This window comes from Culex pipiens, chromosome 3, assembly GCF_016801865.2.
Source record: "Culex pipiens pallens isolate TS chromosome 3, TS_CPP_V2, whole genome shotgun sequence".
Lineage (NCBI taxonomy): Eukaryota > Metazoa > Arthropoda > Insecta > Diptera > Culicidae > Culex > Culex pipiens.
The window spans coordinates 32680522-32707077 of NC_068939.1; the positions used below are offsets into that span (position 1 = coordinate 32680522).

General features: G+C 42.2%; 5 protein-coding genes across 7 annotated transcripts; 2 read left to right on the forward strand and 3 right to left on the reverse strand.

Annotated features, from left to right (window-relative positions):
- Nucleotides 1-15: 15 nt before the first annotated feature.
- On the reverse strand, nucleotides 16-2561 carry LOC120430147 (uncharacterized). Its single transcript, XM_039595235.2, has 4 exons — nucleotides 2372-2561; nucleotides 1962-2219; nucleotides 1736-1893; nucleotides 16-1675 (listed from the first exon to the last, which is right to left on the reverse strand). Exons 1-4 carry the CDS (start codon nucleotides 2415-2417, stop codon nucleotides 281-283), a joined length of 1857 nt encoding a protein of 618 aa, XP_039451169.1. The 5' UTR covers nucleotides 2418-2561; the 3' UTR covers nucleotides 16-280.
- A 1844-nt stretch (nucleotides 2562-4405) lies between these two features.
- Nucleotides 4406-6886, forward strand: LOC120430112 (probable aminoacyl tRNA synthase complex-interacting multifunctional protein 2). Of its 3 annotated transcripts, none has more exons than XM_039595200.1 (5): nucleotides 4406-4522; nucleotides 4584-4872; nucleotides 5109-5318; nucleotides 5379-5613; nucleotides 6379-6886. In XM_039595200.1, the coding sequence occupies exons 2-5, from the start codon at nucleotides 4711-4713 to the stop codon at nucleotides 6759-6761; spliced, it is 990 nt and encodes a 329-aa protein (XP_039451134.1). In that variant the 5' UTR covers nucleotides 4406-4522; nucleotides 4584-4710; the 3' UTR covers nucleotides 6762-6886. The 3 variants fall into 3 exon arrangements, with proteins under 3 accessions (XP_039451134.1, XP_039451140.1, XP_052565758.1); XM_039595206.1 differs by having other exon boundaries at nucleotides 4584-4824; XM_052709798.1 differs by lacking the exon at nucleotides 4584-4872 and having other exon boundaries at nucleotides 4447-4540.
- An 892-nt stretch (nucleotides 6887-7778) lies between these two features.
- On the forward strand, nucleotides 7779-9628 carry LOC120430090 (NADPH:adrenodoxin oxidoreductase, mitochondrial). Its single transcript, XM_039595181.2, has 4 exons — nucleotides 7779-8153; nucleotides 8211-8367; nucleotides 8424-8811; nucleotides 8871-9628. The coding sequence occupies exons 1-4, from the start codon at nucleotides 7942-7944 to the stop codon at nucleotides 9560-9562; spliced, it is 1449 nt and encodes a 482-aa protein (XP_039451115.1). The 5' UTR covers nucleotides 7779-7941; the 3' UTR covers nucleotides 9563-9628.
- Nucleotides 9629-9669: 41 nt separating this feature from the next.
- On the reverse strand, nucleotides 9670-23102 carry LOC120430101 (UPF0605 protein CG18335-like). The gene is made up of 6 exons (XM_039595190.2): nucleotides 22475-23102; nucleotides 18201-18339; nucleotides 17842-18135; nucleotides 10480-10651; nucleotides 9847-10087; nucleotides 9670-9787 (listed from the first exon to the last, which is right to left on the reverse strand). Exons 1-6 carry the CDS (start codon nucleotides 22651-22653, stop codon nucleotides 9718-9720), a joined length of 1095 nt encoding a protein of 364 aa, XP_039451124.1. The 5' UTR covers nucleotides 22654-23102; the 3' UTR covers nucleotides 9670-9717.
- LOC120430129 (ubiquitin carboxyl-terminal hydrolase 45-like) lies at nucleotides 11430-15807 on the reverse strand. Its single transcript, XM_052709799.1, has one exon. It carries the CDS (start codon nucleotides 14775-14777, stop codon nucleotides 14301-14303), a length of 477 nt encoding a protein of 158 aa, XP_052565759.1. The 5' UTR covers nucleotides 14778-15807; the 3' UTR covers nucleotides 11430-14300.
- Nucleotides 23103-26556: the final 3454 nt, after the last annotated feature.

Sequence of the window (26556 nt, forward strand, 5' to 3'; positions counted from 1 at the left end):
TTAAGATGACAGGCCCACTTTTTTCAAAAGTAATTTTCTTTATTCCTACTCGATGCACTTTATAAACTATTTGTCTTAATTTGCTTTACAATACAGTTAAAAATGAAGGTTTGTAGAAATTAAACAATCTTAAATTGCAAGACACTGATTCACTTACTTAGAAAAGGCACGTTGGCGTAAAGATTTGGACGGATGGCGGCTGCACCCAACGCTACCTGGACGGTTTCTTTATTACACGGAATGATGAGATTTATGAAGCTTTCTGAGAATTTACTCGCGCTTAAAACAGCAACTTGAGTAGCAACGCGGCCAGCGACACCACGAACGCGTTCATCGTTCCGCCGAGGCTGCTTGGCACTCCACTTCGGTAGATCAACCAGGGAAAGACCGTAATGTAGTTCTCACCCTCCTGCCAAGGGTTTTCACCGTCGTCAAAGTGCATCGGACACTGGTCCCGTTCACGTTCGTACTCGACCATGTCCAGCGCGACGACGGCTCCTTCGGTGTAATTCCACGACGTTACATCCTGCCTGACGTCGCAAAAGGCGCCCGTGGCCTGGGACATCAACACTCGGTTCAAATCGGCACGCTGATAAACCCAGCAACGGTACTTGGACAGCGGATCCAGATCGTCGTACGTCACCAGGTAGGACTTGAGATTTTCCTGCCAATAGCCAATGCACTTCATGCGGTAATCCGGATCGCTGTAAATGTCAACCGGTCGTCCCAGGTGGTCCACCGACAGGCAGTAGTTGGCATCGATTGCCATCTCCTTCTGGTCTGTGTCGCAAACGGAGAAATCGGAAATATTCTGCTTGCAGCGGATATCCGGCCGAGGACTGAGCGTCACACCGCCGAGAATTCGAGTCTTGAACGGTGACTCTCCCTTCTGGGTGAAGTTAAACTTTCCGGCCACCGGACAACGCACCGGCGTCGGTTTTGCGTTCAAGAACAAGTCGTATCGCCATTCTTCCCTGTTCGGGAACTGCACCCACGAGCAAACGGTGCTAAAATCGTCCTTGATGACGGCCATTCCCTTGCGGTACCGAATCACGTTGTGATGGCGCGGAATAAAGTCAAAGCACACGTAATCCTTCTGACAACCATCCACCGTCAGTCGAGCCGTCATGATACGACTGTCCCGCTGCTCCCTGCAAACGTAGATCGTCCTCCGGAATCGAGCCCTATCCGGGTAGTACGTCTCGATAATATGTGTCTCGTTGACCTGGACTTCAGCGTCGATGTTGGCCGTATTGATCCAATCACCGGTGAAATTCTGCGGGAAACGACAACCCGGCTCCACAACCTCACTCTTCACCGGTGTAACGCGGTACCGCTCCGGAGACTTTTCCACCGTCTTGAGCGTGTTACACTCGGCCGTGATCGACCCACCAATGTACAAATCATCGTCACGATTCTTCAAGAAACACCTATACTTTTCATCCTCTCGAGACTCCTTGGTGTTCACAACGGCAAAATAGTGATTCTTACCAATGAACCAATCGCCCAAGCAGCTGTACTCGACCACGCCGTTGAACGTGCCATCCATTCCCTGGCACTGCCGATACGTTATGTTAAACTTTTGGTTCTGGATCAAAAACTGCGACCCGGGCGTCTGGCAGGACTGGATACGCGCGTCTGGACTGTCGCACTCGCCGGTGAAGCGGAAGCGGTTCTGAAAGTTAGATATTCCAATAAAATATCAACACAGACACGCCCCAATTAACCCACTTACCTGGTACGCAAAGTGCCACACTCCTTCCAGCGACGAACGACAGCTCATCGGGTGAAAATTCTTGTTGAACAACGTGATCAGCTGCTGGTCCTTGCGCAGCGTCCGACAAATTCGCTCAATCGTAGGCTGCTCATTCCTGTCCAGCGTAATGCAGGGCGCTAGAACAAATAAATCAAACCGGTTTAGAACACCATTGCCGCGTACAAAAACCCCCCAATCAACCTACTCTCAAACTTCTCGAAAACGTTCAGCGTCCGGGGAAACGCCTTCACGCAGGAGTAGCAATCGGCACCCTTCAGAATGAAGGTATGATTCGAGCCAACCTTCTCGCTGTCAACACACTCGGTCCACACGCGTCCCTGCGTCGGACCCTGCCGCTCGTAGGACCGCGCATCGATGGTCGTGGCCGTGGGCTCACCAAACTCCCAGCTGAACCAGGTGCCCTGAAGGATCTTCGGAATAACACACTTCCGGGCGGCCGACGCTGTAATCGAAAAAAAAAACAGAAGTTGTTTATACGCGCTTTGTCTCGCACACGACACCGTGAATGCTCCTTAATTTCACAAGAGGGAGAAACAACGCAGGGCGTGTCTGGTCAGGCGTTCAAAATTTAATTCTTCGATTTTCCGCACTTACCAAACCCCAGCGTGGCCAATAATACTGTCAACAGGTGCAGCTTCATGGCGGGTGCGCGCTGCGCGTAAATTAAACTACTTTAAAACGAAACACTAAACGAAAAATCGACAAAAACCGAGGACCGAATTCAATGGCATTTGTGTTTGCACCTGAAATTCTGAATCACTCCGCACCTTCGTCGCCCCTCATTAATGACAGTTGCAAGTGCTTGAATGGGCCACAGACAACAGAGTGGGCACTTCATGATGATAGAAAAGCGTAACGCCTGTGGACGGAACTGGTGTTTGATTAGTCCGACAATGATGTCGGAGTGCATTAATCAAATTCTAAAGATTTTTTTTGTAAAAGTCCCCATATTGAAAAAAAACACTAGAATTTAATTTAGCACTGGTTGTTTAAACAATAGGGTCCTAAAGCCCTATGTTAATTTTTATGTACAGTGAAACATGGTGAAACCTCTTTTTACGTGGTGCGTTACGTTTTTCTATTTTGTCGATTTCTCTGAAACGGCGCACTATTTCTGCAATGATTTAAAAGCAATTTGTAGGTTTTGTTCATATCTACAAAATGCTTTTTAAAGCTTGCAAAAATATTGTATGGTTTAAGAGCAATCTACGAAACAAAAAGCGCGATTTTGACATTTCGGAGGTTCACAATTCGAACGCCATTTTCACTTAAAAATCTGGATAATGACCCTTTATACGACCACAAAGGTGTCAGCTGTATTTTTAAATCAATTTAAAAAAAATACTTCGTGGTCTATTTTAAATCCTTTGTGGTTGGACAAAGGGTAATTGTTGAGATGAACAACCCTGTAGTCGTCATCGAGTCGACCTAGTCGGCCGAACCCCCTGTCGACCTCACGCGCAGCTGTCAGAGCTGCAAAACAACAACAGCAAATGTGTTGCGTCATCCGTTACAAAAGCACGCGGTTCAATAAAGTCTCCAGTTTATTTGAAACAACTTACGCGTTTTTCTCCGGAACAAATCCGACCAACCTGCCACTCTGCTCATCAGTAATTGTACTCAAAAAGCAAGCTTTATCTTAGTGAATAACATTATCACAATTTCAAGTCACTTTTTACACGGCGCTCACGCACACTATCAAAACAAACGTTAGGTGGTGTGTGTGAACTCCGTGTAAAACGGGTTCCAAACTAAAAAGTGACCCCGTTCGTTTGACAACAGTTGGTGTCAAACCATCGGGGTTTGAGTATACAACGGTAAAAAGCACGATCAAAAACCATTACTGATCACTTTTTTCATTTTAATGCAAAACAAAGTTTACAAGACAACATTTTTTCGATGGATCAACTATGGTCCCCTGGCAACGAACTGTCAAGTAGGAGCTTTTCTGTCAAGAAGGACCGCGAGGTTAATTTTTCAAAATTGATTTTAAAATCCATTTTAAACTCTGTGTGGTCGTACAAAGGGTCATTGTACTCAGAAAAATAAGCTTTATCGCTGTAAACAAAAATATCAGCAATCTAAGCTTCATTTTAGGACCCAATTATAAGACCTTCACTGCCCATGTTCGCATAAATGTCCCATATGCAAAAACAGCTAGCTGAGAAAAATGCATTTGAAGTTTGTCCCACACATAAGGCTACGTGTTAAGTTTTCGTGAAAAAACTGGATTTCCTCCTGATATCTAGAACAAACTACTGGATGTTATAGGCTTTTCTGAAATATCACACGATTCTGAACAAAACTGCATCATTAACTTAAAACAACGAAAATGCATATGAGACATATATGCGATCAGAGGCAGTTCAGCTTATAGAACTTCGGATAATCGAGACTTCGCAAAATCAAATCTGGAAATAGTAAATTTCTACAATTTTTAAATTCGAAAATTATCAATTCTAAAAAAATATTCTGAATTCTACAATTTAAAATTCCAAGATTAAAATTCAGAAATTCGGGAATTCTAACTGCATTATTTAAATTTATAACTGTCAAGAGTTAGCGAGACCTGACTGTATCCACAGTGATTGCATCAGCTTATCGGACTAAGTCCGTTTCGACCTAAATGTCAAAATCCACAAAAATGTGGCAAATGAGCTGTCACACAACGTCAAACGAGCTGAAAACGTGAAAGCAAATTCGTCGGCCGTGCAGTGGACGTGATTTATTTTGGCAAATCTTCAAGTATTTCGCTGAATTATGGTATTATTTAGCATTTCATCACTATAATGTTGTACTGTTTTAGTTTTAACCGGATTAACCAAACCCCTTCCTGGTTGTGCTAATCGCGCTACCGAGCTCTGCACGAATCCTCGGACCTCTTTCCCCTCAACCAGAGCTGCCCGGCGTAGGAGGAAGAAAACGAACAAAAAATGTATGCTCTCAAGCCGATCTTAAAGCCGGTGGAAGTAGACCTTCCGTCCTGTATGTACTCAATGAAACCGGTCATCGGAAGTGCCAGTCAGCAGTCTGCCTCTCAGAACTCGGTATTTATGGATAATTTGACCGAAAAGCTAAAGGCTTTATTTCTCCAGGTTTTGTAGAAACTTTCGTACCATATTTCTATTCTATTATTTTTAAAAACACTTTCATTTGCCTCAAACCGCATCAGTTTCCGTTCTGTTATATGTCCTACACACGTGTACCTCTTCGTCAATGATTTTCTGTTCATTTTGCTAACCTGTGAATGCCGACTAAGCTTTTCTAATTATAGATCCGCAACTCGCTCGTTGATGCACCGTTTAATAATTGCTCCCACTTTTTGCAATAGAATGATCAGGAGACTCTGCAACTGCTGGCGGCAAAACAGGACAAGGTCCTGAAACAACTGGCCGAGCTGCGCGAACAGCTGGTTTCTATGAAAACCGAGCTTAATCTGTGCAGCAAACCCGCTCAGCCCGCTGCTGCGGGAAGTTCTGGTCCTACGCCGAAATCGGCCGCGAAAGTCGTCTCGAAGCCGCAAAAGATTGAACCAATCAATGTAAGAGTTGCGCTTTGGAATTTTAATTGAGCTAAGAATTTGATGATTTTCTCATTTTAGCTCTCCTACCTGCAAGATTTCGTGGTGAATGCTTGTCCAACAAATATCCCTTACGGATTGCTGGCGCTTAAGAAACTATGGATCAACAGGTTGAATCTGCAGGTTGAATGCTTCACGCACTCGACTGTACCGAAGCTGAGTGAAGAAGCGCTCAATTTCCAAAAGGTTATCACAAGTCTCGAACCGAAGATTGAAAATCTGCCTCGTCTCAAAGTCACTCTCATTTGGAAGAATGGTAATTTAACAAACAGCGTTAATTTGTTGACCAAAACTAAAAATATTTCAAATGGAGCGGCCGTGGCTGACTGGTTACGGTGTTCGCTTTGCAAGCGAATGGTTCTGGGTTCGATGCCCATCTGCTCCCAACGAGAAAGTTAAGAACACACATAAATTTGAAATGATGAATATGAACGAAAAATCAAAGTCGCTCGAGGCGGGGTTCGATCCCTCGTCCTTTGAGTTGGTATGCAAAAATGCTAACCACTAGGCCACGATGACTTGATGAGCTTAGACTGGAATTAGGAATACTGTTACAGAGAGCGAGTTGTGGCGCTATAACCACGACAAATAGAGTCCAGGGCATTCGTGGAAATACAGTGTCCCATCCCAGAGGGTCCCGGAGTACCAAACCTTCTTAGCATGGTGCTCCCAACGAATACAACCAAAATCTCGGAGCGTATGGTGGTGTGTCCCCACGCTTCTTCCTCCCCTGTCGATTCAGAATTGTGTTGTTGTTCGAACACTCAGTGCTCAAACTCAACCCAATTACGAGTCATCTCTGCGATACGGCTTTACGCAGTAGGCCTGGCCGCTTTAACACTTGTGATGTTTCAATGCATTTGAATGCAATGGCGCACTACAAATGTTAATAAATGACAAGAAGAGTGCTAGGCGTCATCTAACCTAAGGCACTCTCCAGGATCCCTTCGAAAGATTGGCTGCGCTAGGGTCTGATTAGATTAGATTAGATTAGAAAACTAAAAATATTTCAATCTTCCAGTTGGAACCTACACCGAAATGATAACGTCCCCTACCGCGTACGTCCCCATCTGCGGCGAGGTGAACATCCTGCGCTTCCTGTCGCGCTGCGGCCCCAACGAGTTCAACTACGAGCGGCAGGACGACCTTACCGAAGCTGATTCCATCCTGGACACGTGCTACCTCCTGATCAACAAGCAGAACGTCAAGGACAAGAAGCAGGTGCTGAAAACGCTCAGTTCCAAGCTGGGAAAGGTGTCCTGCTTCGGGGGGAGCGGCACGATCTCGTTGTGCGATATTGCGGCGACCAGCGCGATCAAACAGGTGCACCAGGTTCTGGCCAAAGACATTAATCCGAACATGGCGAAGCTGGTGACGCGAGTAACCGCCGAGATTGGCGCTTAGAGCAATGAAGCTGTTGCGCAAATTAGCATTTTTTGGATCGCGGATCACGCTTTCGAAACTCTGCCGACACACACATGTTAATGTAAGCTTGCAAAATTGAACAGAATAAATGTTGGAAAACTCTATTCGATGTTATGTTTTTATATCATTCAAGCGTTTTTCAAAACAATGCAGTTTTTCATCTTATTATTTTCTGCATCGTTTTAAATACACCGAATGATTACTCCAGAACCTTTTAATTTTCATCATTAAATTTGTGATATTATTCTTCACAGCGATAAAGCTTATTTTTCTGAGCACAATTACATTTTATACGACCGCAAAGGATTTAAAATGAATTATTAAATCATTTTTAAACTTTTTAAAAAGAACCCTATTCGTTTGGTTGTTCGAACAAAATTAAGTGAGAATTTTACCTTTTAATCCTGGAGTTTTTTTTAAAGATCCAATAAACCAAATTTCCAGTTTTGTTTTTTAAACCGCCTTGAGTCAGCGGTATTAAAAACACCCAAAAACAAAATTTTGAAAATTTGGTTTATTGGACCTTTTTAAAAAACTCCAGAATTGGGTACTAAAGCCCTATGCCAATTTTTATGTACAACGGTAAAAAACACGATTAAAAACCATTTCTGATCACTTTTTTTCATTTTAATGCAAATTTTTTTTTGACAAGACAACATTTTTTAGATGGATCAACTATGGGCCCTTGGAACGACCTGTCAAGTAGGAGCTTTTCTGTCAAGAAGGACCGCGAGGTTAATTCTTCAAAATTGATTTAAAAATCCATTTAAAGCTCTTTATGCTCGTACAAAGGGTCATTGTACTCAGAAAAATAAGCTTTATCGCTGTGAACAATAATATCAGCAATCTAAGCTTCATTTTAGGACCCAATTATTGAAGGAATTATATTTATTCGACCTTCCCAGCAAACTCCCAAAAAAAACAATCCGTCAAAATGTGTAACGCCTTGGCGTTACCACATCATGACAGATCTCCAAGCAAATTTATGCTGGAATTTCAAAAGCATAAAAAATGTAAATAAACCAGATCATTGCGCCAATCACTGCCACAGAGTTTTATCAGCTAAATTTTCTTTATAGTAAATTTACGACTTGCAGCAATTCAAATCAACCAAACAGTATACGCAACTACCTCAGATTTATTGGCTAAATCAGTGAAAATGTTAGTGGGCGCCAGTGTATCGAAGCTGTTGCCAATCTCCGGACTCAGGACCTTTGCCACCTCATCGCCTTCGACGTCGATCCAGAAGCGAATCTGCATCGTCGGAGCGGGGCCAGCCGGATTTTACGCGGCACAGTACCTACTCAAGAACCTGCAGGACGCACAGGTTGACGTCGTCGAAAAGCTTCCCGTTCCGTTTGGACTTGTGAGGTAATTTTATGGTTTTTAGTAAATTTGTTAGTTGTTAAAATTGAATTTATATTGTAGGTTCGGAGTCGCACCGGACCATCCGGAGGTCAAGAATGTCATCAACACGTTTACGAAGACGGCGGAGAACCCCCGGGTACGCTTCCTGGGCAATTTGAGTTTAGGCAAAGATTTCACCGTGAAGGAGCTGAGGGAACGCTATCATGCGGTGCTGCTGGTGAGATGAAACTTTCTCTTTTTTTGATCTGCTTTGTTAGAGCTAATTTATTTCAGACCTACGGTGCGGATCAGGATCGAACGCTGGGCATTCCCAACGAATCGCTGCGGAACGTGCTTTCGGCGCGGGAATTCGTTGCCTGGTACAACGGATTGCCCGGCTTTGAGGAGCTCAATCCGGATCTGAGTGGCCGGACGCTCACCTTGCTAGGGCAGGGAAATGTGGCGGTCGATGTTGCCAGAATCGTGCTTTCTGGGGTGGATCAACTCAAGAAAACTGACATTACGGAATACGCGCTGGAGGCGCTGTCCAGAAGCAATATAAGGAAGGTGTTGTTGGTAGGTCGTCGAGGTCCGCTGCAGGCTGCTTTCACGATTAAGGAACTGCGGGAGATGATCAAACTGCCACATTGCGCCACGAACTGGAGGCCAAGCGACTTTCACCGTATGCTTTAAAATCTTTGAGTGTTGGATTGGGTTCTTATTCTTTTAAATATGTTTCAGACGTGGAAGAAAGCTTGCCGAACCTAGCTCGACCTCGGAAACGAATCACCGAGCTAATGTTGAAAAGTTTATCAGAACAGAATGCACAAACCGATTCTCGCGGATGCTTCGAACCGATTTTCTTCCGTTCTCCGGTGAAATTCAACGGTACCGACCGCGTACAATCGATTGATTATGTCGTAAACGAGCTGAAAGACGACAGAGCCATTCCGACGGAGGAAACGGAAACGATCGCCACCGATCTGGTGTGTCGAAGCATCGGCTACAAATCCATCAGCCTGGACAGTGATGTGAATTTTGACGATCGCAAAGGTTGCATCTCGAACGTGGCCGGTCGTGTGCTGAAGAAAACCTTGACCGGAAGTGACCAAACCATCGACGACATCGAGGACAAGCACGAGAAGGGCTTGTATACGTCCGGATGGTTGGCCACGGGACCAACCGGCGTAATTCTGACCACGATGAACAACTCGTTTGGGGTGGCGGACCAAATTTGCAAGGATTTCCACAACAATGTGATTCGAGTGAAGGAAGCCAAACCGGGACTGGAGCTGGCGGGAAAACACGTGGTTTCGTGGAACGGCTGGAAAGCGATCGACGCTGAGGAGTGTCGGAGGGGAGCGGAGAAAGGTAAGCCGCGGGAAAAGATAGTCAAGATTGACGAGATGCTAAGCATAGCTGGTGGGCTGTAAAATTCACGACTTCTTATGGTAAGTTAGAAAGTTTATTAGAACTATTCCAAAGTTTATATTTTGCTACACGCTGGCGTTGGGATTTATTACTGTATCAAAAATGTTGCTTTTATCACAAAAAATGTCGTAAAATTTACTGTTCCGAAAGCATTTAACTAATCTTCGTAACACTTCTTCAGAACCTTCTTTGCATCTTTGCTGTCATTTCCGAAGGTGTTGCCAAACCTAAAACAAACAAAAAAAAATCTCATCACTCCCAACACGCATTCCAACCCAAACCTCACCTAAACATCGCCCCAGGAACGTGCCCCTTGTAGCTCGGCAGCAGCCCAATGTTCTTCATGTAAATCTCGTTAACCTGGGCGCTCGGTTGGCACGTGCCCGAACCCGCCGGAGCGATCGGAACCCACTCCGTGTTTCGCCGATGCTGGTAGCTGTTGGTAAAGTCGCACATCGACTTTTTCGTCAGCGGAACATTGGCCTCCCCGAACCGGGGCCACAGGAACGGTTTGTGGCCGGTGTAACCTGAGGAGCACAAAAGTTAGTGAGCTTTCGGAACGGGAGAGCCAAATTTCTTCACACACGTGTGGCGTACGACATTCCTGAACGCAGTGAAAAGCACCGTTTTGAGAGTGGCGCCGATTATTGATCAAACAATTGTTTTGGGAATTGGCTGAGCCTTTCGGTGATCTAGTTTTGATATTGACATTCATTAATCAACCCTCAAAACGAGCTTTCACGTGAAATAAAAAAATATATTTTGAAACCTGGTTAAACTTCAATTTATTAAAGTGACTAATGGTTTACTTTCTAATTCGTAACATGTAACCATGCAACATTGGGAAACATCACTTCCTAATCCGCCCATCTTTCAAACTGTATTGAGTGCAAGGCTAGAAACTAGAGCAGAAGTTTACCTAGTTTGGTGTACTTTTCGTTGTCACCGTTCTCCATAAAGTGGGGCGGGGTGTGGCGCGAGTAGGGCAGCTCTGGCAGCGGTGGCAGATTCTCGACGGGGACCTCTTTGCAGACACCCGAGGCGTCTGGCCGGGTGGCCTCCAGCGGGAAACGGTAGTCCGTTTTGTGAAACTAAGAAAAAAAAGTGTAAATTGGCAGATTTTTTTCTGTTTTCAAACTAGTTTATTATTAATGTGTTGAGAGTTGTAGATTATAGCAAAAAATATCCATGAGATTTCCAAAAAAAAAGCGTACACGTGGTTTGTGGATGGTCCTTTTTTAATATTTCATCACCGCCATTTTGGCCGCCATCTTGGATTTAACCATTCTAAATCACTTTAGCATCACTTTCGAAATTTTGCCAAGGCCTTCAGATAAACGAGTCTGGACTGTATAATTTTTGATGATAATCATACCCTACACCTTTGTCGAATACACCAAACCGAACAGAAAATCCCTCTCAAGATACACAATTTCAAAAAAAAAAAGTCGATTTTCGAAATCATAGAGAACCACTCCGTTGTTGAGTATTCTGCACTTTTCCATATAAACAATTAAAAAAAATTAATAAAATCAAGGCTTACATTTTCAGGATGTCAAAAGAGTGATTTTTGCTCATTTCGAATGTTAGGAACTCAAAAAAAGTAGGTTTATCGAAAATAGTCAAAAACGTTTTTAATACTTCAAATCTGGAGCAACATTTGAAAAGGGCGGTACGACATTGCTCTTACGGCCTTTCGTCACATTTAAACGCGTGTAATGAAAGGCCGTAAGAGCAATGTCGTACCGCCCCGTTCAAATGTTGCTCCAGCAATGGAACCAAATATTTTCCGAGATATCGTTAGTAAAAAAATGAGGTTAGTCTTAAAAGAAAAAATGCTGGAAATTTTCTCAGCTGTTTGAACGAGGGGGATGACACTCCCGCGATGAGCTCACGATTTAGCTACGATGGACACGATTTTCTTCGATTAGCCGCGATTTGGCGCGATGAGCGCGATCTGGTGCGATGTGCGCGATTTGAATACGATGAGAGTGCGATGCAAAAAAATCTCACGATGTGAGCTGTCAAACTGCTCGAATGGGAATGACAGCCACGGAATGTAATTTTTTTGCTGTCATCACATTCGAGCAGCAGAATATAAACAAACAAAATAAAAAACGTGGTCCGAAATTTGCCGCTTTGATTCCGGGTCCTACTTTTTGTTCGTTTCCGAGAAAGGATCTAGAAGAACCAGCTTGTGTGCGTTTCCAAGGCCATCAAGAATTGGATGGCGAAGTTGCACGAATCAGGCAACCTAGACGGTCGTATTCCGTGTCCGAGATCGCTCACAACAGTGCAATCATTCCCGTTCTTACCCAAACATTCGCGGTGGTGGAGGACGTGGCACCTGGTCGCGCTCTCGTGGCAACCCTGCGGCCAATGGTCGCGCTAGATTTACCAGCGCTGCCGGGAACGGGAATAGCGCCGGGCGTCGATAGAGGCTGTGGAGAAGCATGTGTGCATGATCCGTCTCGTACTTGACGGGTTGTGAAGCAACCGTAGCCCCCTTTTGCAGTGGCGAATTCAGCGTTGGTGTCACGCGTAGTGGGATTTGCCGACAGATGACGAGGACCACCCTGCAGAGACGAGTTCGGTTTGAGGCTCGCAACGTTGATGGCCAAAATTGTGAATGTTGGGAATGTTCCGCCGCCCAAAACGGCTCCACAACCTTCGCCGTAGCAGCACCCACAGCCGGTTCCAGTCGCTTCTGCGACTAAACAAAGCATCTCCTATCGCCTCTGGACTCGCAAGTAGGTAAGTTTTGTGGACTTTCAGTGCGCTGATTTTGGTATATATTTTAGTCTATGATTCCAACGTCCGAACACAACGTGCAGGTCCTTCAATGGACGCTTTCGAATCTGAGCCCGGGTGGGCGGGAATCGAGTCCGAAACACCTCCAACAACAACACCACTGGCAAAAGTTTTACGGTCGCGGCGAACAAGTCTACGGAAGTGGCAGCGGCCTACAATATGGTTCCCACGTCGTCCTCGTCCAACATCGCCGAACGCCATCCAGAAAATGAACAATCTATTCAGCCAACCGGTCGCACAACCATAAGCCGGCCGATGAAATCACCGGCGGCCACGAGCAGCAGTGTTTCCGGTGGACTTAACAATGAAAGTAGTACCGAAAGTAGCAACCCGGTTGGTAGCAGGTAGAGATGGAGGCCACACCACGACTACGACCAGTATCAATAACAACAGTGGTCCGGCAGTACCGGTTGGAGCTGTAAAGGCGGCCACGGCTGGTGCAACAGCAGCACCAGCTCCGAGCACGAGAACCAGTTCTACCAGCTGGTTCGGAATAAGCTTTGCAACCAGACGGTCCTGCAGCGGATTAAGCAACTATGTATGGTGGACCCGCCCAAGCCCCCGTCAGAAAAGCAGCCGCTCAGCTACCCATCCGGACGGACCGTCGTCGCTACCGCACAGTGGTAAAAGATTGCCCAACAGTGAGGACTCACCCGTGCTCTGTCGCCGCGAGCACGGCTCCACTCGACAGCCGTAACTAACATTCTCGCTCTCTTCTTGTTTGCACACTTTTCAGACGCCAAACTGGTCGACCTGTCGTGAATCTTCTGCGAGGTCATGCACGATATCCGGTCGGACCTACTGCCCACATCCGAGTTTGTCCAGGTGCACCAGCACGTGTCCAACATCATTCAGCACAAGAATGGAGCACGACCAGTACATGAAGGACGGTTCGGACGTGCATTTGCAGATGTCCAACAATGACAACTAGGAGATCATGTCGCTCCAGAGGATGACTGTTGACGTCAGGAACGTCGTCGCCGATCAACGATGACCAGGCACACGCCGACCAGTGTGTTTTCGGCAGGAAGCGGCCGCGGCTGGCCAGCTGATGACATTCGACTTGAACCGTCTGATCTCGCTGGACAGGCTTCAGCAGCGGAGTCGTTCGAGACGCTCGATACAATCTAGAACTACGAGAGGGTCGAGTGAATTGACGAGGTAATCTGCGCGAACTTGCACAAGTGATCGACCATGAATTGCCGCTGTCGAGCCAGTGGAAACGGATGCACTTCTGATACAACCAGAAACGCCGTTTGACCAGCTCAGAAAGACACCAGCTCGGAGCAGAAGACGCGCATTCAGTAGAAACTTGAAGAAGCAGTTAAGCGTGTAATTGTAGTCGTATTCAGGCTTCGCGTTAAATTTACCAAAGTTAAAAAAAATTTATTTAAGCAATTAAGAGTTTTTTACATAGATTAAACAATAAAACAAATCCAATGCTCCTTCTACCAGTACGCCGTTGCAAACCACGTAACGTTCGCTGTAAACCAACTCGACGATCTAGACAACAAATTTCTGATTCTAACGCTGCGGGTCAACACCTTCAAAGCTTTCCCTGCGACCATCTCCCTTTCTCAAAGACTGCCGCGAAATCTGGCTCGAATTTGACGCTCAACTCATCTTTTACGGCTTATTCGTCACTCAGGGCAGCTTACGCCCTTGGACACTTTGTGCTAGCGCGAACGAACACAAAAGGCAACCAGCACCACCTAGACGCACTTGTACAGCCTGCTGTTGATCCGCTCGGTGCACGCGTCGCAGCACACCTTGCTGTTCCCGACCATCAACTCGTCTTCGCACTGGTATCGCGGTACCAGCGTTTTGCCCCAATCGGCATGACTCACGGTCCGTTTACGTCGTTCCTTGGCCTTCGCTTTCTGCTGCTCGATGCTCATCTATCCATCATATTGGCCACGCCCTCGGCACTCAGACCCAACTCACACACCATATTCGATTCAACCTCTTTGCTCGGATTTTCCGGCGCATCGTCAAGCTTTTCCGGCCGCCCGACGACTGATTGCTATTCTGAGTCACGATCTTTTTCGACTGCCAATCTTCGGTCAGATCGACCTCGACGTCCGTGTCCAACATGCCGTCGTCGTCCTTGTCCGATTCGACAGCGCCTTTTTCGTCACTTTCCGGAACGCCACCTGCTGCGGTGGCGGTGCAGTTGTTGTTGCGGCTGCTCAGTGGTTTTTGGGTGGCTTCGCTGGAAGCAGACGCACTGTTGCCGTAATCCGATTCAGGGCTGCCTTTCCGACGGATGGGGGGTTGCGGTTTTTCCAAGTTGATCGGGAGTGACAAATCCAGGAAGGACTCGTGCCGCACCAAAATGTGACAGCAGTCCTGGCAGGTTATGGTGGACACGAGGAGGCCACGGAACACCGGTTCGGGATCGAGCATGCGGTCGGATGCGTGTCGAAGAACTTGATATTTTTTCCATCCTGTCCTCAACCGTTTTCGGGCGCTTTCCGTACCCAAGCGAGAGTACGATGGCCAGCTGGTAACGTATCAAATCCTCTTTGCGTACACTTTCCAGCAGGTGCTGCAGCAGCTCGTGCTAGTCGTACTGGTCCATGCCGATAAATTGGGGCCATTTGTTCGTAAGTTGCGAAAACAGTGTCCATAATGAGAAGAATCTACCGCCGGATTGCAGCTCAGACAGCGAACTTGCGTGAACGATCCCCACGGGTTCAAATCGCCGATGATTGGACTCAACTCCGTAGCCGTCCCCTTCTTGATGTTGAGCGACCCTTCAGGAAGCTGGAACTTATCATTCTGAACGGTAGATTCCCGTAGGACATCTAGTAGACACAGCGCCCGTGTCGACGATGGAAGCTGATGGTCGAACCTTCCGTTCCGTTCTGCCGCTAATGTCCAACCGAATGTCACAATAATTCGGCGCCGCGGCCGACAACGTTGCCATGCTGTTCCGGTTGGGCTGCGACCCGTAAACCAACGTCGCTAGAAGCGGCCGTCGAAGCGCTATCTCCATCGCTCCCCTGCTAATCTAAGTCCTGTCGAAACGAAAGGAAACAATTTATAAATCCGAAACATGCTGGGTCCAGGTCCTCGCAGGGGGAAAAGTTCCGTCTGAACGCCTTAACAATCCAGTTTCATGGAACTCCCGCAATCCGTCCCGAAATATCGAAGAAATCTTGTTTATTTACCTTTTCGGACTGCTCGAATCAATAAAAATAAACATTTCAACAGTGCGGCCAGTTTCATGGAAAACTGCTTGAATGAATATTGAATGGCAACTCTGACTGCATGAATGCAAATTTTCATTCGAGCACGATCTATGCACGATGAGCACGATGTGCGCGATCTGGCGCGATTTGGCGCGATGAGGCGAAAAACGACCACGATGAGCAATGACGCAAGAATTTAACGCGATTAGGTGCGATTTGAATGAAATCGCGGAGTGTCATCCCCCTCGTGTTTGAACATATTTTTTGCATGGCTGATTTTTTTTTCACGTTTTTTTTTCAGGATAGCCAACAAAACTGAACATTTTTCGACAATTTTGAATCAAGCAATTCTCTGAGATTTCGGTCATTCGTTTTTTTTTTGTATTTTTTTATCCGGCTGAACCTTTTTGGTTCATTCGGTATGCCCAAAGAAGCCATTATACATTATTAGGTTGTCCCTTGGTTTGTCCATATAATTGTCCATACAAATTTGGCAGCTGCCTATACAAAAATAATATATGAAATTGCAAAAATCTTTATCTTCTGAAGGATTTTTTATCGATTTGGTGTCTTCAGCAAAGTTGTAGGTATAGATAAGAGCTACACTGAAAAAAATGATTTGTCACTAAAACTTACCAAAAAACACTATTTTTAATATTTTTTATTTTCTGATATGTGTTAGAGGACATCAAATGCCAACTTTTCAGAATTTTTCTAAATAGGGAATCAATACCGATTTTAAAAAAAATCGCAAAAAAATTTCAACTTCATTTTGCGATGAAAAATCGAATTTGCAATCAAAAAGTACTTTAGTGAAATTTTGATAAAGTGCGCCGCTTTCAAGCTATAGCCATTTTAGGTAACTTTTTTGAAAATAATCGCAGTCATTTATTTTTTTAAGGGAGTGCCCATGTTGCCCACCTTTGAAAAAAATATTTTTGAAATGCTGCGAAATATCTCTATATGTATTTTGCTTTTTTGAGCTGCGACTATTTTTGAAAAAGTTACCTAGTTAATGGCTATAACTTGAAAACGGTGCACTTTATCAAAATTTCACTAAAGTATTTTTTGATTGCAAATTCAGTTTTATATCGAAAAATGAAGTTGAATCATTTTTGCGACCAATATTTCCACTTTTGAAAAAATCAGCATTGATTCAAAAATGCATAACTCGGTCTAAGTATTTTGTCCATTCTGGAAATTTCTGAAAAGTTGGCATTTGATGTCCCCTAACACATATCAGAAAATAAAAAATATTAAAAATAGTGTTTTTTTGTAAGTTTTAGTGACAAAAAGTAAAACTAAAAATCTCAAAAAAAAAATACCGTTTATCATTTTTTTTTCAGTGTAGCCCTTATCTATACCTAAAACTTTGCCGAAAACTCCAAATCGATCAAAAAATTCCTTCAAAAGATACATATTTTTGAATCTTCATACATCATTTTTGTATGGACAGCTGCCAAATTTGTATTGAGGTTTTGCAGCGCGACTGTGTTTCAAATGTAGGTGGCGCCAAAATGAGGTTACTTGCCAAAAATCGTATTCCTTTCTGCTGGATTGAAGAACAAAATCCCTTATTTCTCATGATTCCCGGCATCAATCTTAATCAATCTGATTGCAAAAGACGAGAAAAATTTTTTGCTTTAAAATAATGAACATCAATTTTTGGGCGCGCAAAAATTTGTGACCTTTTTCTTTAAAAAACATGTTTTGGAACACGAAAAAATGAGTTTCCCCGATTATATCAATGAAATAAACAGTTATATAGTTGATAACAGATGTGTTAACGTATATTCAACAATGTTTATTGATTTTTGACAGACTTGCTTGCCAAATTGTCCAAATTACTATCTTTTTATAAATTTACAGTTTTCTCATATAAAAATCAAACAAATATTGGAAAGTTGTACACCAAATTGTTGAAAATAATTTTTCTCATCCGAATCCGGCATAAGTTTTATAAAAATGTTGATTATGAAGGAAAAAACACATTTTTTTCAAAAAATCATAGGTTTACGCTATTTGTTCATAGGTGGCAACATGTGTCTTTTAGCTTTGCTGCAAATTCTCTATGGAAAATTATATGGACAAACTAATGATGCATAATGGCTTCTTTGGGCATACCGAATTCACCGAAAATGTTTCAGCTGGATTAAAAGTACAAAAATTTAAATTAAATAAAAAACCCCGATTTTGTTCCGTTTGAACAAAATCCTGAACCACCTGGAGCGAAAATATCGATTTTGCCTAAAGTGTTTAAAAGCCAAAAATCTCACCTTCATCCGATCCCCCAAGCTGTACTCCGAGATGGTGGAAATGGGCTGGGCAGTCCGATGCCTAAGCTTTTTCATCTGAGTTCGCGTTCGCAAACATTCCCGCTCAAACTCGCTGAGCCCTTCGGAGGTGACCACAGCGTACCGGCGTCCGTATTTGCTCTGCGTGCGCGGAATGTAGCCCTCGTAACCGGGCATGAGCGGCTTTTGGTAGATCGTATCCCGCAGGTCTTCATCCTCGTGCCGCGGGACAATGGTTCCGGTGGCGTCGATTTCCCTCAACGTTGGACGGGTTACCTTATCAATGACGGAGAATTGAATAATTTTATATTTTTTAATTTCAAATATCATCATAATCTTGCCTGGTACTCGTCCGTTGATCGATCCGATAAAATTAACTTTTCCGAGTGCGAAACTGAAGGGTCAATCAAAAGCCGGTGGGAAAGTGAGGAATACGTGTTACCAATCCTGTACATCAACTGCGGGCAGTATCCGGTGTAGCTGAAAGATAGTTGAGTAAAAGTTCTATTTTAAATCTCTAACCCAACAGACACGCAATCACGCGTTCCCTAATTGTAGGGAACCGCATTACTCCACGTAGAGCACCCCATCAAGGCACATGTTCATTTCCAACAGACAGCACACAGTTCACACATGCCTGCGGTTAAGAGGGATGAGTCTCCACCATATGAACACATCAAATCGCTCTGACATTTGCCACCCTCGGAATGGTGCAATTGCGTGACTAGCAGGAATTGAGCCTCTTTGGAAGCTCCGTTTACGCCCACCAGCCAAAAATAGAGGTACTTTGCTTTCACCCAAAAGCTCAAAACCACACACAAATCAACATAACATTTCCTTTATTGCATCGCCAAGAAAAACGCTCTGATCGTCCGTTTGTCTGTGGCCCTTCCTCGAAAGTTTGACTCGCGCCAACGGAAATTGCTGCCAGCAGCGAGCCGTGTGCTTCCGGGCAGGAAATTTAAAACGTCAGGAGTTGTGTTTTTTCATTGCCAGCCGTCATCATAGCTTTGTGTCCCAGACTGCAGTTTTATCGGTTGGGAGGGCGGACTGGCCTGGCGCCTCGTTCAAGTTCATGTGCTTTGGCGGGCTCTTTCAATGATGTTCGATTTTACTGTCGAACTGTTTGCTGTTTTGGATGCAATTGACACGTCCTTCGAGCGGGGGCGAAAGCTTTTACCTTTTTCCACTGTTTTCAAGGTTTAGAATCTTCGTCTGATAAAAAAACATAGATTTTTCGTTTGTTTTTTTTCTGTTTTGATAAAATAAGTATTTACAGAATTTGCCATTTTTCAAAGAATTGTGTATTCTATGAAAACGATAAAAAAAATGTGCGCCTAATCTGACATATTTTGATTTATACTGCAAATATCGGGAAAGAGTCTCACTCACAGTATGGCAGAAGGAAAATATTATAAATCGAGATGACCCATGGAGATTTATACGTAGAGAATTGATTTTCATTTTTCTGATTAAAATACATATGTTCGTTTCAAAATGTTCTATCGGTGCAAATAGCAATTTTTAGATAAAAATGGTTTTTCATCTTCATTAGTACTAAATAAAAATTAAAAAAATCAAAATTGCGTATTTCGAAAGTTTGTACAAGTCAAAAGGAAATGTTTACCGAAAGAATATTTTAGATCGAAAATGTTTTCATCAGGAAGGTCATCTTGATTTATAAATTGCTTCCGTCATACCGTGGCCTCTATCACGGATCCAAATATCAGATTTGCAACAAAAAACGTTACTTTATCCACCGTAAGCTGGTTGATATCTTCCTCACATTTTTTTTTGTATAATACAAATGTCTAACCTACAAATGTTCTCTAAATGAAACTTCATATACTCATAACTTGATAGGGTTATCAGATCATCGATGTCTTCGGCTCATTTGAAAGGTCTTTCGATTATCTTACTAACGATGGGTCGCATGATGGACCCGGAAATCATTTTTATTGAAAAATCTGAGATCCGGCCTCCAAAAAGTGTATAAATAACACTTAAGTGCTAATAACTTTTGATAGGGTTGTCAGATCTTCAATGTTTTAAGCTCATTGGAAAGGTCTTTTAAATACCTTTCTAAAAATATGTAACATGACGGGTTATCTTACAAAAACCACCCTTTTTACAAAGATGGATCGAATAAGACCGGACTGGTCCAAATCGGTTCAGCCAGTCCGGAGACGGACGGACGGACTTGCAGACATACACACGCACAGACATTTGTTCAGAATTTAATTCTGAGTCGATAGGTATACGTGAAGGTGGGTCTACGAGGTCGAATTATTAAGTTCATTTTTTGAGTGATTTTATAGCTTTTCCTCAGTAAGGCGAGTAAGGCAAAAATGGGCTTTGTATTATTTCAGTTTTTTTTTTCATTTTCACAATTCATGAATTTTAAGAGCGAGTCCACGAGCAAAGTATACCCGTCTCGCGTCGACCTCACCAATATGCCTGAAATTTTCAGGGGTTGTTTGTACATGTAAAACTAGCATCTGACCAAAATATGAGCACTTTAGGTTAACGGGAAGTGAGGCAAATCCGGACAGAATATTTTATGGTTCGAAAATTACAAAAATATTGAATAGGCTGTAACTTAGGCAAACATTAAATTTAGAAATTCAAAATGCATCTGAAAGGGCTTAAAAAATCCAACAAAATGCGGGGTGGAGAATCCCAATTGATTAGGCCGATGCAAATATTAAAAAAAGTTTTTGTCTCTCGGCCCTGGCCGAGGTCAAGGGGGGGGGGGGGCAAAAAAATAAAAAAATATAAAAATTTAAATAACAAGCCATAGTCTTCACATTTAAATGAAAAAAGTGTTTTAAAATACATTTTACACTAGTTCAGTTGTTTTGCAATCTCTAGTTTTCAAAAAATCTAAGATCTGACAAAAATAAAAATTGTATCGAAAAAAAAGATTTTGCATCGAAAATTTTCCAAAAAATTTAAGATTTTTTAATAAACCCAAACATGCTAAAAATGATGAATGCAGAAGAATGTATTTTAATTTGATTTCAGCTGGTTGCACTTGAATTTTCATTGAAATTTTGAAGTTTATTGTAAAAATATTTTTTTTGCCCCCTGATTTTTCGGGCCAATTTTGAAGGGGGGGGGGGGGGGGGGCCTTAAATCTAAAGGGAGTTATTGGCATTTTAGTGAAAAAATAGCACAATTTTCAAATTTAAATGAAAAAGTGTTCCATCCAGATATCAACTCGACTCGACCTGGAGCGTGTGGGGGACATTTGGGACTACCATCTGAGACTGATATCGCTTTGGGTAAAACAGTTTAACATATAACATAAATAGACACTTTTACTTTTAGTGAATTTTTTGGTTGTAAATTTTTGCATTGGAAAACTTTTGTATTCCATTTTATCATATTCGTGTTTCTGAGTCAATTTCACAATAAAAACATGCATAAAAATGTTTATTTTCATCCATTTGAACCATTCAAAAAATTAAAGTTTAAAAAAATCCTCGATTCACATTTATTGAAAATCAAGTCCGTTTCCAAGGATACTAGATGACATCAGAAAAGCAGCTTCTTTTTTTTTTTTTTGAACTTTAAATTTTTAAATTTCAGGCAGATTGGTGAGGTCCAAACGACGTCCCATACAAAGGGGTATGCTCTGTTCGTGGACTCGCTCTGAAAGTTTTAAGAATTAAAACATTTTTTTTTAATTGAGTAATTGAAATTTCAGCATTTTAGAATTTAGAAAATTTGGAATTTCAGAATCTTAAAATTCTGAAATTTTATTTTTTTTAGATTTTTAAATTTTAGATTTTTTTAAATTTAGATTACGAACCGTTTGATCAAGCGAACACTTGTGTTCTGGACCAAGCTGCCGAGATTGTTTATTCATTAAAATCTAAATATTAGAATTTTTGTGTTCTAGAGGATTTGAAAAAGTAAGCGAGAAGTTAACATTATTCGTTTGCCCAAGAAAACGCCATAATGAAAATCTATTACGAAGATGTTGATGAATGACAAGAAGAAAGCTAGGCGTAATGAACTTTCAGGATCCCTGCGTTGGAGTTTTATTAAGGTAAAATAAGGTTAGAAAACATAGATCCGAAACTGTAAACAATTTTATGCTGATTTATGTTGAAATAAAAATTAAACCCAATATACTAAAGGAGGTATTAGACAATGCCAAACTCGCAAAAAAAGCCGATTATATGCAGGCTGACGTTTGTACAAACAAATCAAGGCAAACAAACATACCAGGCAAACTGTCAAAAAGCTTGTTTGTTTGCGAGTTTGTTTGCTTGTTTGTCAGAGTTTAATACGTCCTTAAATAAACTGAAAGGTGCATAAATTTAATTCTGGGCAAAAACTAGAACCAAATTTTCTGAGTTTTAAAACTTGAGCTACCTTCTTTAAAAAAAAAAAAAACAAATTAAAAATGGTTACATTTACAAATTGAACAACACTTATTTTTTCCTGTTGGTTTTCCGAAGAACACGAGGTTGTGAGGTTGTGATTGAAAGAAACCATTTTCAACGATTTCCATCAAAAAATGTAAAAAAAAACAAAAATAATATTTTTATTTCCCAAGGACGTCATTAGATTGTCAATAAATTAAAACGTTTTTTTTTTCACTCACCCAGGAATATAATGCGGCTCCGGCGTGGTTATGTGTCCCACATTTAACGCCGGCATCTTCATTTCGCCTTCTTCTACTTCAATAAAAAAAAACACACAAAATTTGAATGTACTGCTTGAATTTCCCCCGATATTTTCACTCCTCTCAAAAAGCGAAACTTTTCCACAACTGATTCGCATCCGCGTCAACGGCCAGCTCGCAGCCGACTACGATTCGGCGGCACTCGACTAGCAGCCACCAGCCATCGATGAATAATAGAAGGTCACTTTTATGTCGATTTCAAGTGCCTTCTTTGTTTCACTTCGATCGCGCCAAATTGCACCACCCACCGCGAATCCCTGAACCACGTTGCCGATACCATGCTCGTCCTTGAGCTGCGCCTTGCTGATAAAACAACAACAAATACGGAAAATGTGGCTCGCAAAGAAGAAGCACCACGTGTTTAGTTCGTACGAGAAGTGAATCTCATTGGGATTTCGCGGCAAACGATTCGATTTGATTGAATTTAGCCTTTTTATGAGGCCCTCAACCTTCCCAGTGTTTCGCGGCACGGTTGTCACAAAAAAACGGTCACGTTTTGTGGTGCATCTCTTTGGAAGTACTAAGCTCAGGTTGCGGCACCAACAACCGGCAAGGTAGAGCACCGGGCGTGCTCTGAATCCGCGGACTAAATTCAAGCATGGACAAGCCTCCCCAGTGTGCTTGATTCGCGTGCTATCGCCCTGCCACGGCAGAAGCAACAAATCCTCCTCTCTCTTCTAGAAAGCACTTTCCGTGCGACGTTAACAAGACATTTGTCGGTGTGCCGAAAAGTGCTCCAACAGTCCATGTGAACCATCGCCCTACTAGTACAAAGAGCATTATAAGTTGGCACTGAAACAGCCATCAACAAAACGAACACTTCCAAAGGACGTTGGATAAAGCCCAGCATGGAACTATCAGACAGCATAAACAATCACGACCCGTTCTTTTCAACCTATTCTTGGAAGGTATCGGCAGCCATAAGTTGTAGTGGGTGTCTAGTGCTTGAACTTGAGGACCGCGAGCTTTTTTTTTGCTGCGCAAACAGCTGATGATGGATGGCTGGTATCGATGCCGTGTTTGTGGTCTTGGCTGTTGAAAATTTATCACAGCTGATCACGCCGCAGTATGGTGAGACATATAAATTGCTCGATATAAATAAATTTAGAAATTTCACGAGGTTTTGACTTAAATTGTGCAGCATTTAATCAATCGATACTTGGTTGGGGTACCCTAATCCAAGCTAATTATCGCGCGATGGTGATGGCACTGTTCATTTCCGATTGGCTATAGTTTATGTCGAGGAGAACAGTTTTATTTTATCAAACGATGGCGTGATTTGCAGTTGATGAGCTGAGCCTGGAAAGTGATAACTTTTTGATTGCTCATAAAATACTTGGTCAGTTCTTTGCTAATCAAATTGTCGACTATTGCAGCCAAATTGTTATAAATTAGGTATTTTGATTCAAGTAAAACATAAAAAATGCACCATTCTTTGAATATGTTACGAAATACATGCTAAAATTTCATGAAAAAATATTTTCAGCTGTCCAGCAATTTATTTGAGCTAAACTGAGAGGCACTCACACTTACGCACAATACTGTAGTTTTTTGAACTTTTTTCCTATGGGGCAAAATTTCGTCTATTTCTTTTTTTTTATTTATATTTATTCAGTTTTCTATTCCATGTATGTCCAATGTCCAATCACAATCGATGACTTTTCACCTCTATTTTAAATACTAGAAACATTCATTTATTCATGAAATATTGTAGCTTTCGCTATTCAGTGAGAATACTGTAGTTATTTGAATTCACTGTACAGTCTTGTTCAGTTTTCACATGGGATTTATGGAATATTCCTCTGAAACTTAACTTTTAAAATACATTCAACATTTCTGTTTTTTAAAGGTCCACTGAACAAAACAAAATTAGTTTTTGTGTGTTTTTGAATACCCCAGACTCAAGGTGGTCTAAAAACCCCCAAAATCACATTTAAGCATTAGACAATGCAAAACATACATTATTCGGAGCTTAACATTTCAAAAGGGCACACACTTTCACTCGGATGACAGTTTGCATAAAGTGTGCGAGGGATACACTCTTGTTTACAAATGTGTTGTGCCCTAATGAAATGGAAAGCACGATTTCATTAATTAAAAAAATCTCTTTATTACTCAATAACCTCCTAACATTATTTGTTAAATCATCATACTATACACTATAACATTTTAAAACATTTTTGAATCAAACACATTATAGAGAAAAGTTTTTTTTACAATTGTGTGTGTGTGTGCAACCAACCAAACGGGACCACGCGGTCGCTTCTTACAAATTGAGTTGTTTCCATGTATTTTTAGCTCTCATTCTATACATGCAAATAACTCGCATAGGCATTTGGAAGGTGTTAGCTCTGCCGAGCTTCGGTGACCCATTTCTACGCTGGCTAGCCGAGCGCGAGGTACTTCAGCTTTGTCGACAAGCCCCGCCCTGAAGAACGTTTGGACCAATCAGATTCAAACGTTATTTAGAACTTCCGAACCCTTGTCAAATGGACAAGGACCCAGCGCGTATATAGTTGATGGTGGTAACAGTATTCCTAATTCCAGTAATAGCTCACCAAGTCGCGATGGCCTAGTGGTTAGCATTTTTGCTTACCAATCCAAAGGACGGGGGATCGAACCCCGACTCGAGCGACTTTGATTTTTCGTACATGTTCAGAGTTTCAAGATTTATATTTCCTATACTTTCTCGTTGGGAGCAGATGGGAATCGAACCCAGGACCATTCGCTTACAAAGCGAACACCGTAACCAGTCAGCCACGGCCGCTCCTTAGAGAAAAGTTTTTTTTTACAATTTCCCTAAAAACATTATCAGTTTTGAGATATGCCCAATTTCGTAAAATAAAAAGATACTCCTTCGAGTACTCCTTCCAAAATTTCTGGATTTAAATACCTTTCACATGATTGACATGATGTACCCAGGAAGGTGCTGTGTCCTATCCCTCGCCTAGACCAGACCAACATCCATGATAAACCTGTCAGACCCAAGGAGATGAAGTAAGAATAAGATTCACAATTCCGCATACTTTATTGCAAGATGCTTTAGGTAAACACCGAAAATTTGGTTAAAATTTTAAATAAACAAAAAGTGCTATAAATCTTTTTATTTTATCTGTTATCGATAAGAAGTCGATTAATTGAATCATTTTATAGGCGATAGACTATTTTTCTTAGCTCCAAAGTATATTTTTTGTTGATAAAATATTTTTGTTGCAAAATTGTCTTGCCTTATTTGTGTTCACCAATATCAGTGTCTTGAGTTTGTTTATCTTTTGCTCTTTGGTCTGACAGGGGGATTGGCTGCCAAACCCGCTTTGGTCTGTCAGCTTTATAGAGTTATCTAAGCCCGATCTCACGCACACTAGCACGCCATTTGTTTTGCTGGCCGGTACAAAATTTAACCTCAATCTTTTTCGTGTACGTACACGCAATACATGCGCACGTAGATAACTCTATAGAGATCTCCACGGTTTCTCTCACGCACACCATGATTCTGTGTTAGTATTCGTATTTAAAGTATTGTTTTGGTTTTGATCGATTCCCGCATAATCAAATACCAAAGGTGAAACTGTCGAAATCATAAGAAAATTATTTCTGGTATGGTTACCATTTGTGATATTGTTGATATAATGTCACGACCATATAACAAAATTAAAATGGTACTATTTCCCGAATTGTTGCACTTATCTTGACATATTCGAATGGTTGATTTTTTTTCCTACAATTTAATGAACGGTATCTATTCGTCATACGATTAGGATGGTTCGAAACAGCTATTGTTAGAACATAATAGTACTGTAGCCGGTATGATAAAAGTTATGATACTTGGTATGATTTAGTCAAAGAAACCTAAGCGGAAAATTTCCTAAATTTCCTAAGTCCTCATAATTGAAACAATTGCACAACAATTAATGGTACGATATAATTATTCCTCATATGTTTGGTATTATTTCAATCCGTTTTTGTATGATTGAGCCAAAAATGAATTTTAGCGAAAATTT

Bases quoted from the DNA above. Each gene is read 5' to 3' on its own strand.
- LOC120430147 (XM_039595235.2), bottom strand. From the start codon at position 2,417: ATGAAGCTGCACCTGTTGACAGTATTATTGGCCACGCTGGGGTTTG. The intron at 1,894-1,961 runs GTAGGTTGATTG...TATTTGTTCTAG, and splicing joins CGTTTTCGAGAAGTTTGAGA to CGCCCTGCATTACGCTGGAC. The intron at 1,676-1,735 runs GTAAGTGGGTTA...TCTAACTTTCAG, and splicing joins TGTGGCACTTTGCGTACCAG to AACCGCTTCCGCTTCACCGG.
- LOC120430112 (XM_039595200.1), top strand. From the start codon at position 4,711: ATGTATGCTCTCAAGCCGATCTTAAAGCCGGTGGAAGTAGACCTTCCG. The intron at 4,873-5,108 runs GTTTTGTAGAAA...TTTTTGCAATAG, and splicing joins TAAAGGCTTTATTTCTCCAG to AATGATCAGGAGACTCTGCA. The intron at 5,319-5,378 runs GTAAGAGTTGCG...TTCTCATTTTAG, and splicing joins AAAAGATTGAACCAATCAAT to CTCTCCTACCTGCAAGATTT.
- LOC120430090 (XM_039595181.2), top strand. From the start codon at position 7,942: ATGTTAGTGGGCGCCAGTGTATCGAAGCTGTTGCCAATCTCCGGACTC. The intron at 8,368-8,423 runs GTGAGATGAAAC...AATTTATTTCAG, and splicing joins GCTATCATGCGGTGCTGCTG to ACCTACGGTGCGGATCAGGA. The intron at 8,812-8,870 runs GTATGCTTTAAA...AATATGTTTCAG, and splicing joins GAGGCCAAGCGACTTTCACC to ACGTGGAAGAAAGCTTGCCG.
- LOC120430129 (XM_052709799.1), bottom strand. From the start codon at position 14,777: ATGCTCGATCCCGAACCGGTGTTCCGTGGCCTCCTCGTGTCCACCATA.
- LOC120430101 (XM_039595190.2), bottom strand. From the start codon at position 22,653: ATGCGAATCAGTTGTGGAAAAGTTTCGCTTTTTGAGAGGAGTGAAAAT. The intron at 18,136-18,200 runs GCAAGATTATGA...GTCATTGATAAG, and splicing joins GATCAACGGACGAGTACCAG to GTAACCCGTCCAACGTTGAG. The intron at 10,088-10,479 runs GTAAACTTCTGC...TGTGCTCCTCAG, and splicing joins CGAAAAGTACACCAAACTAG to GTTACACCGGCCACAAACCG.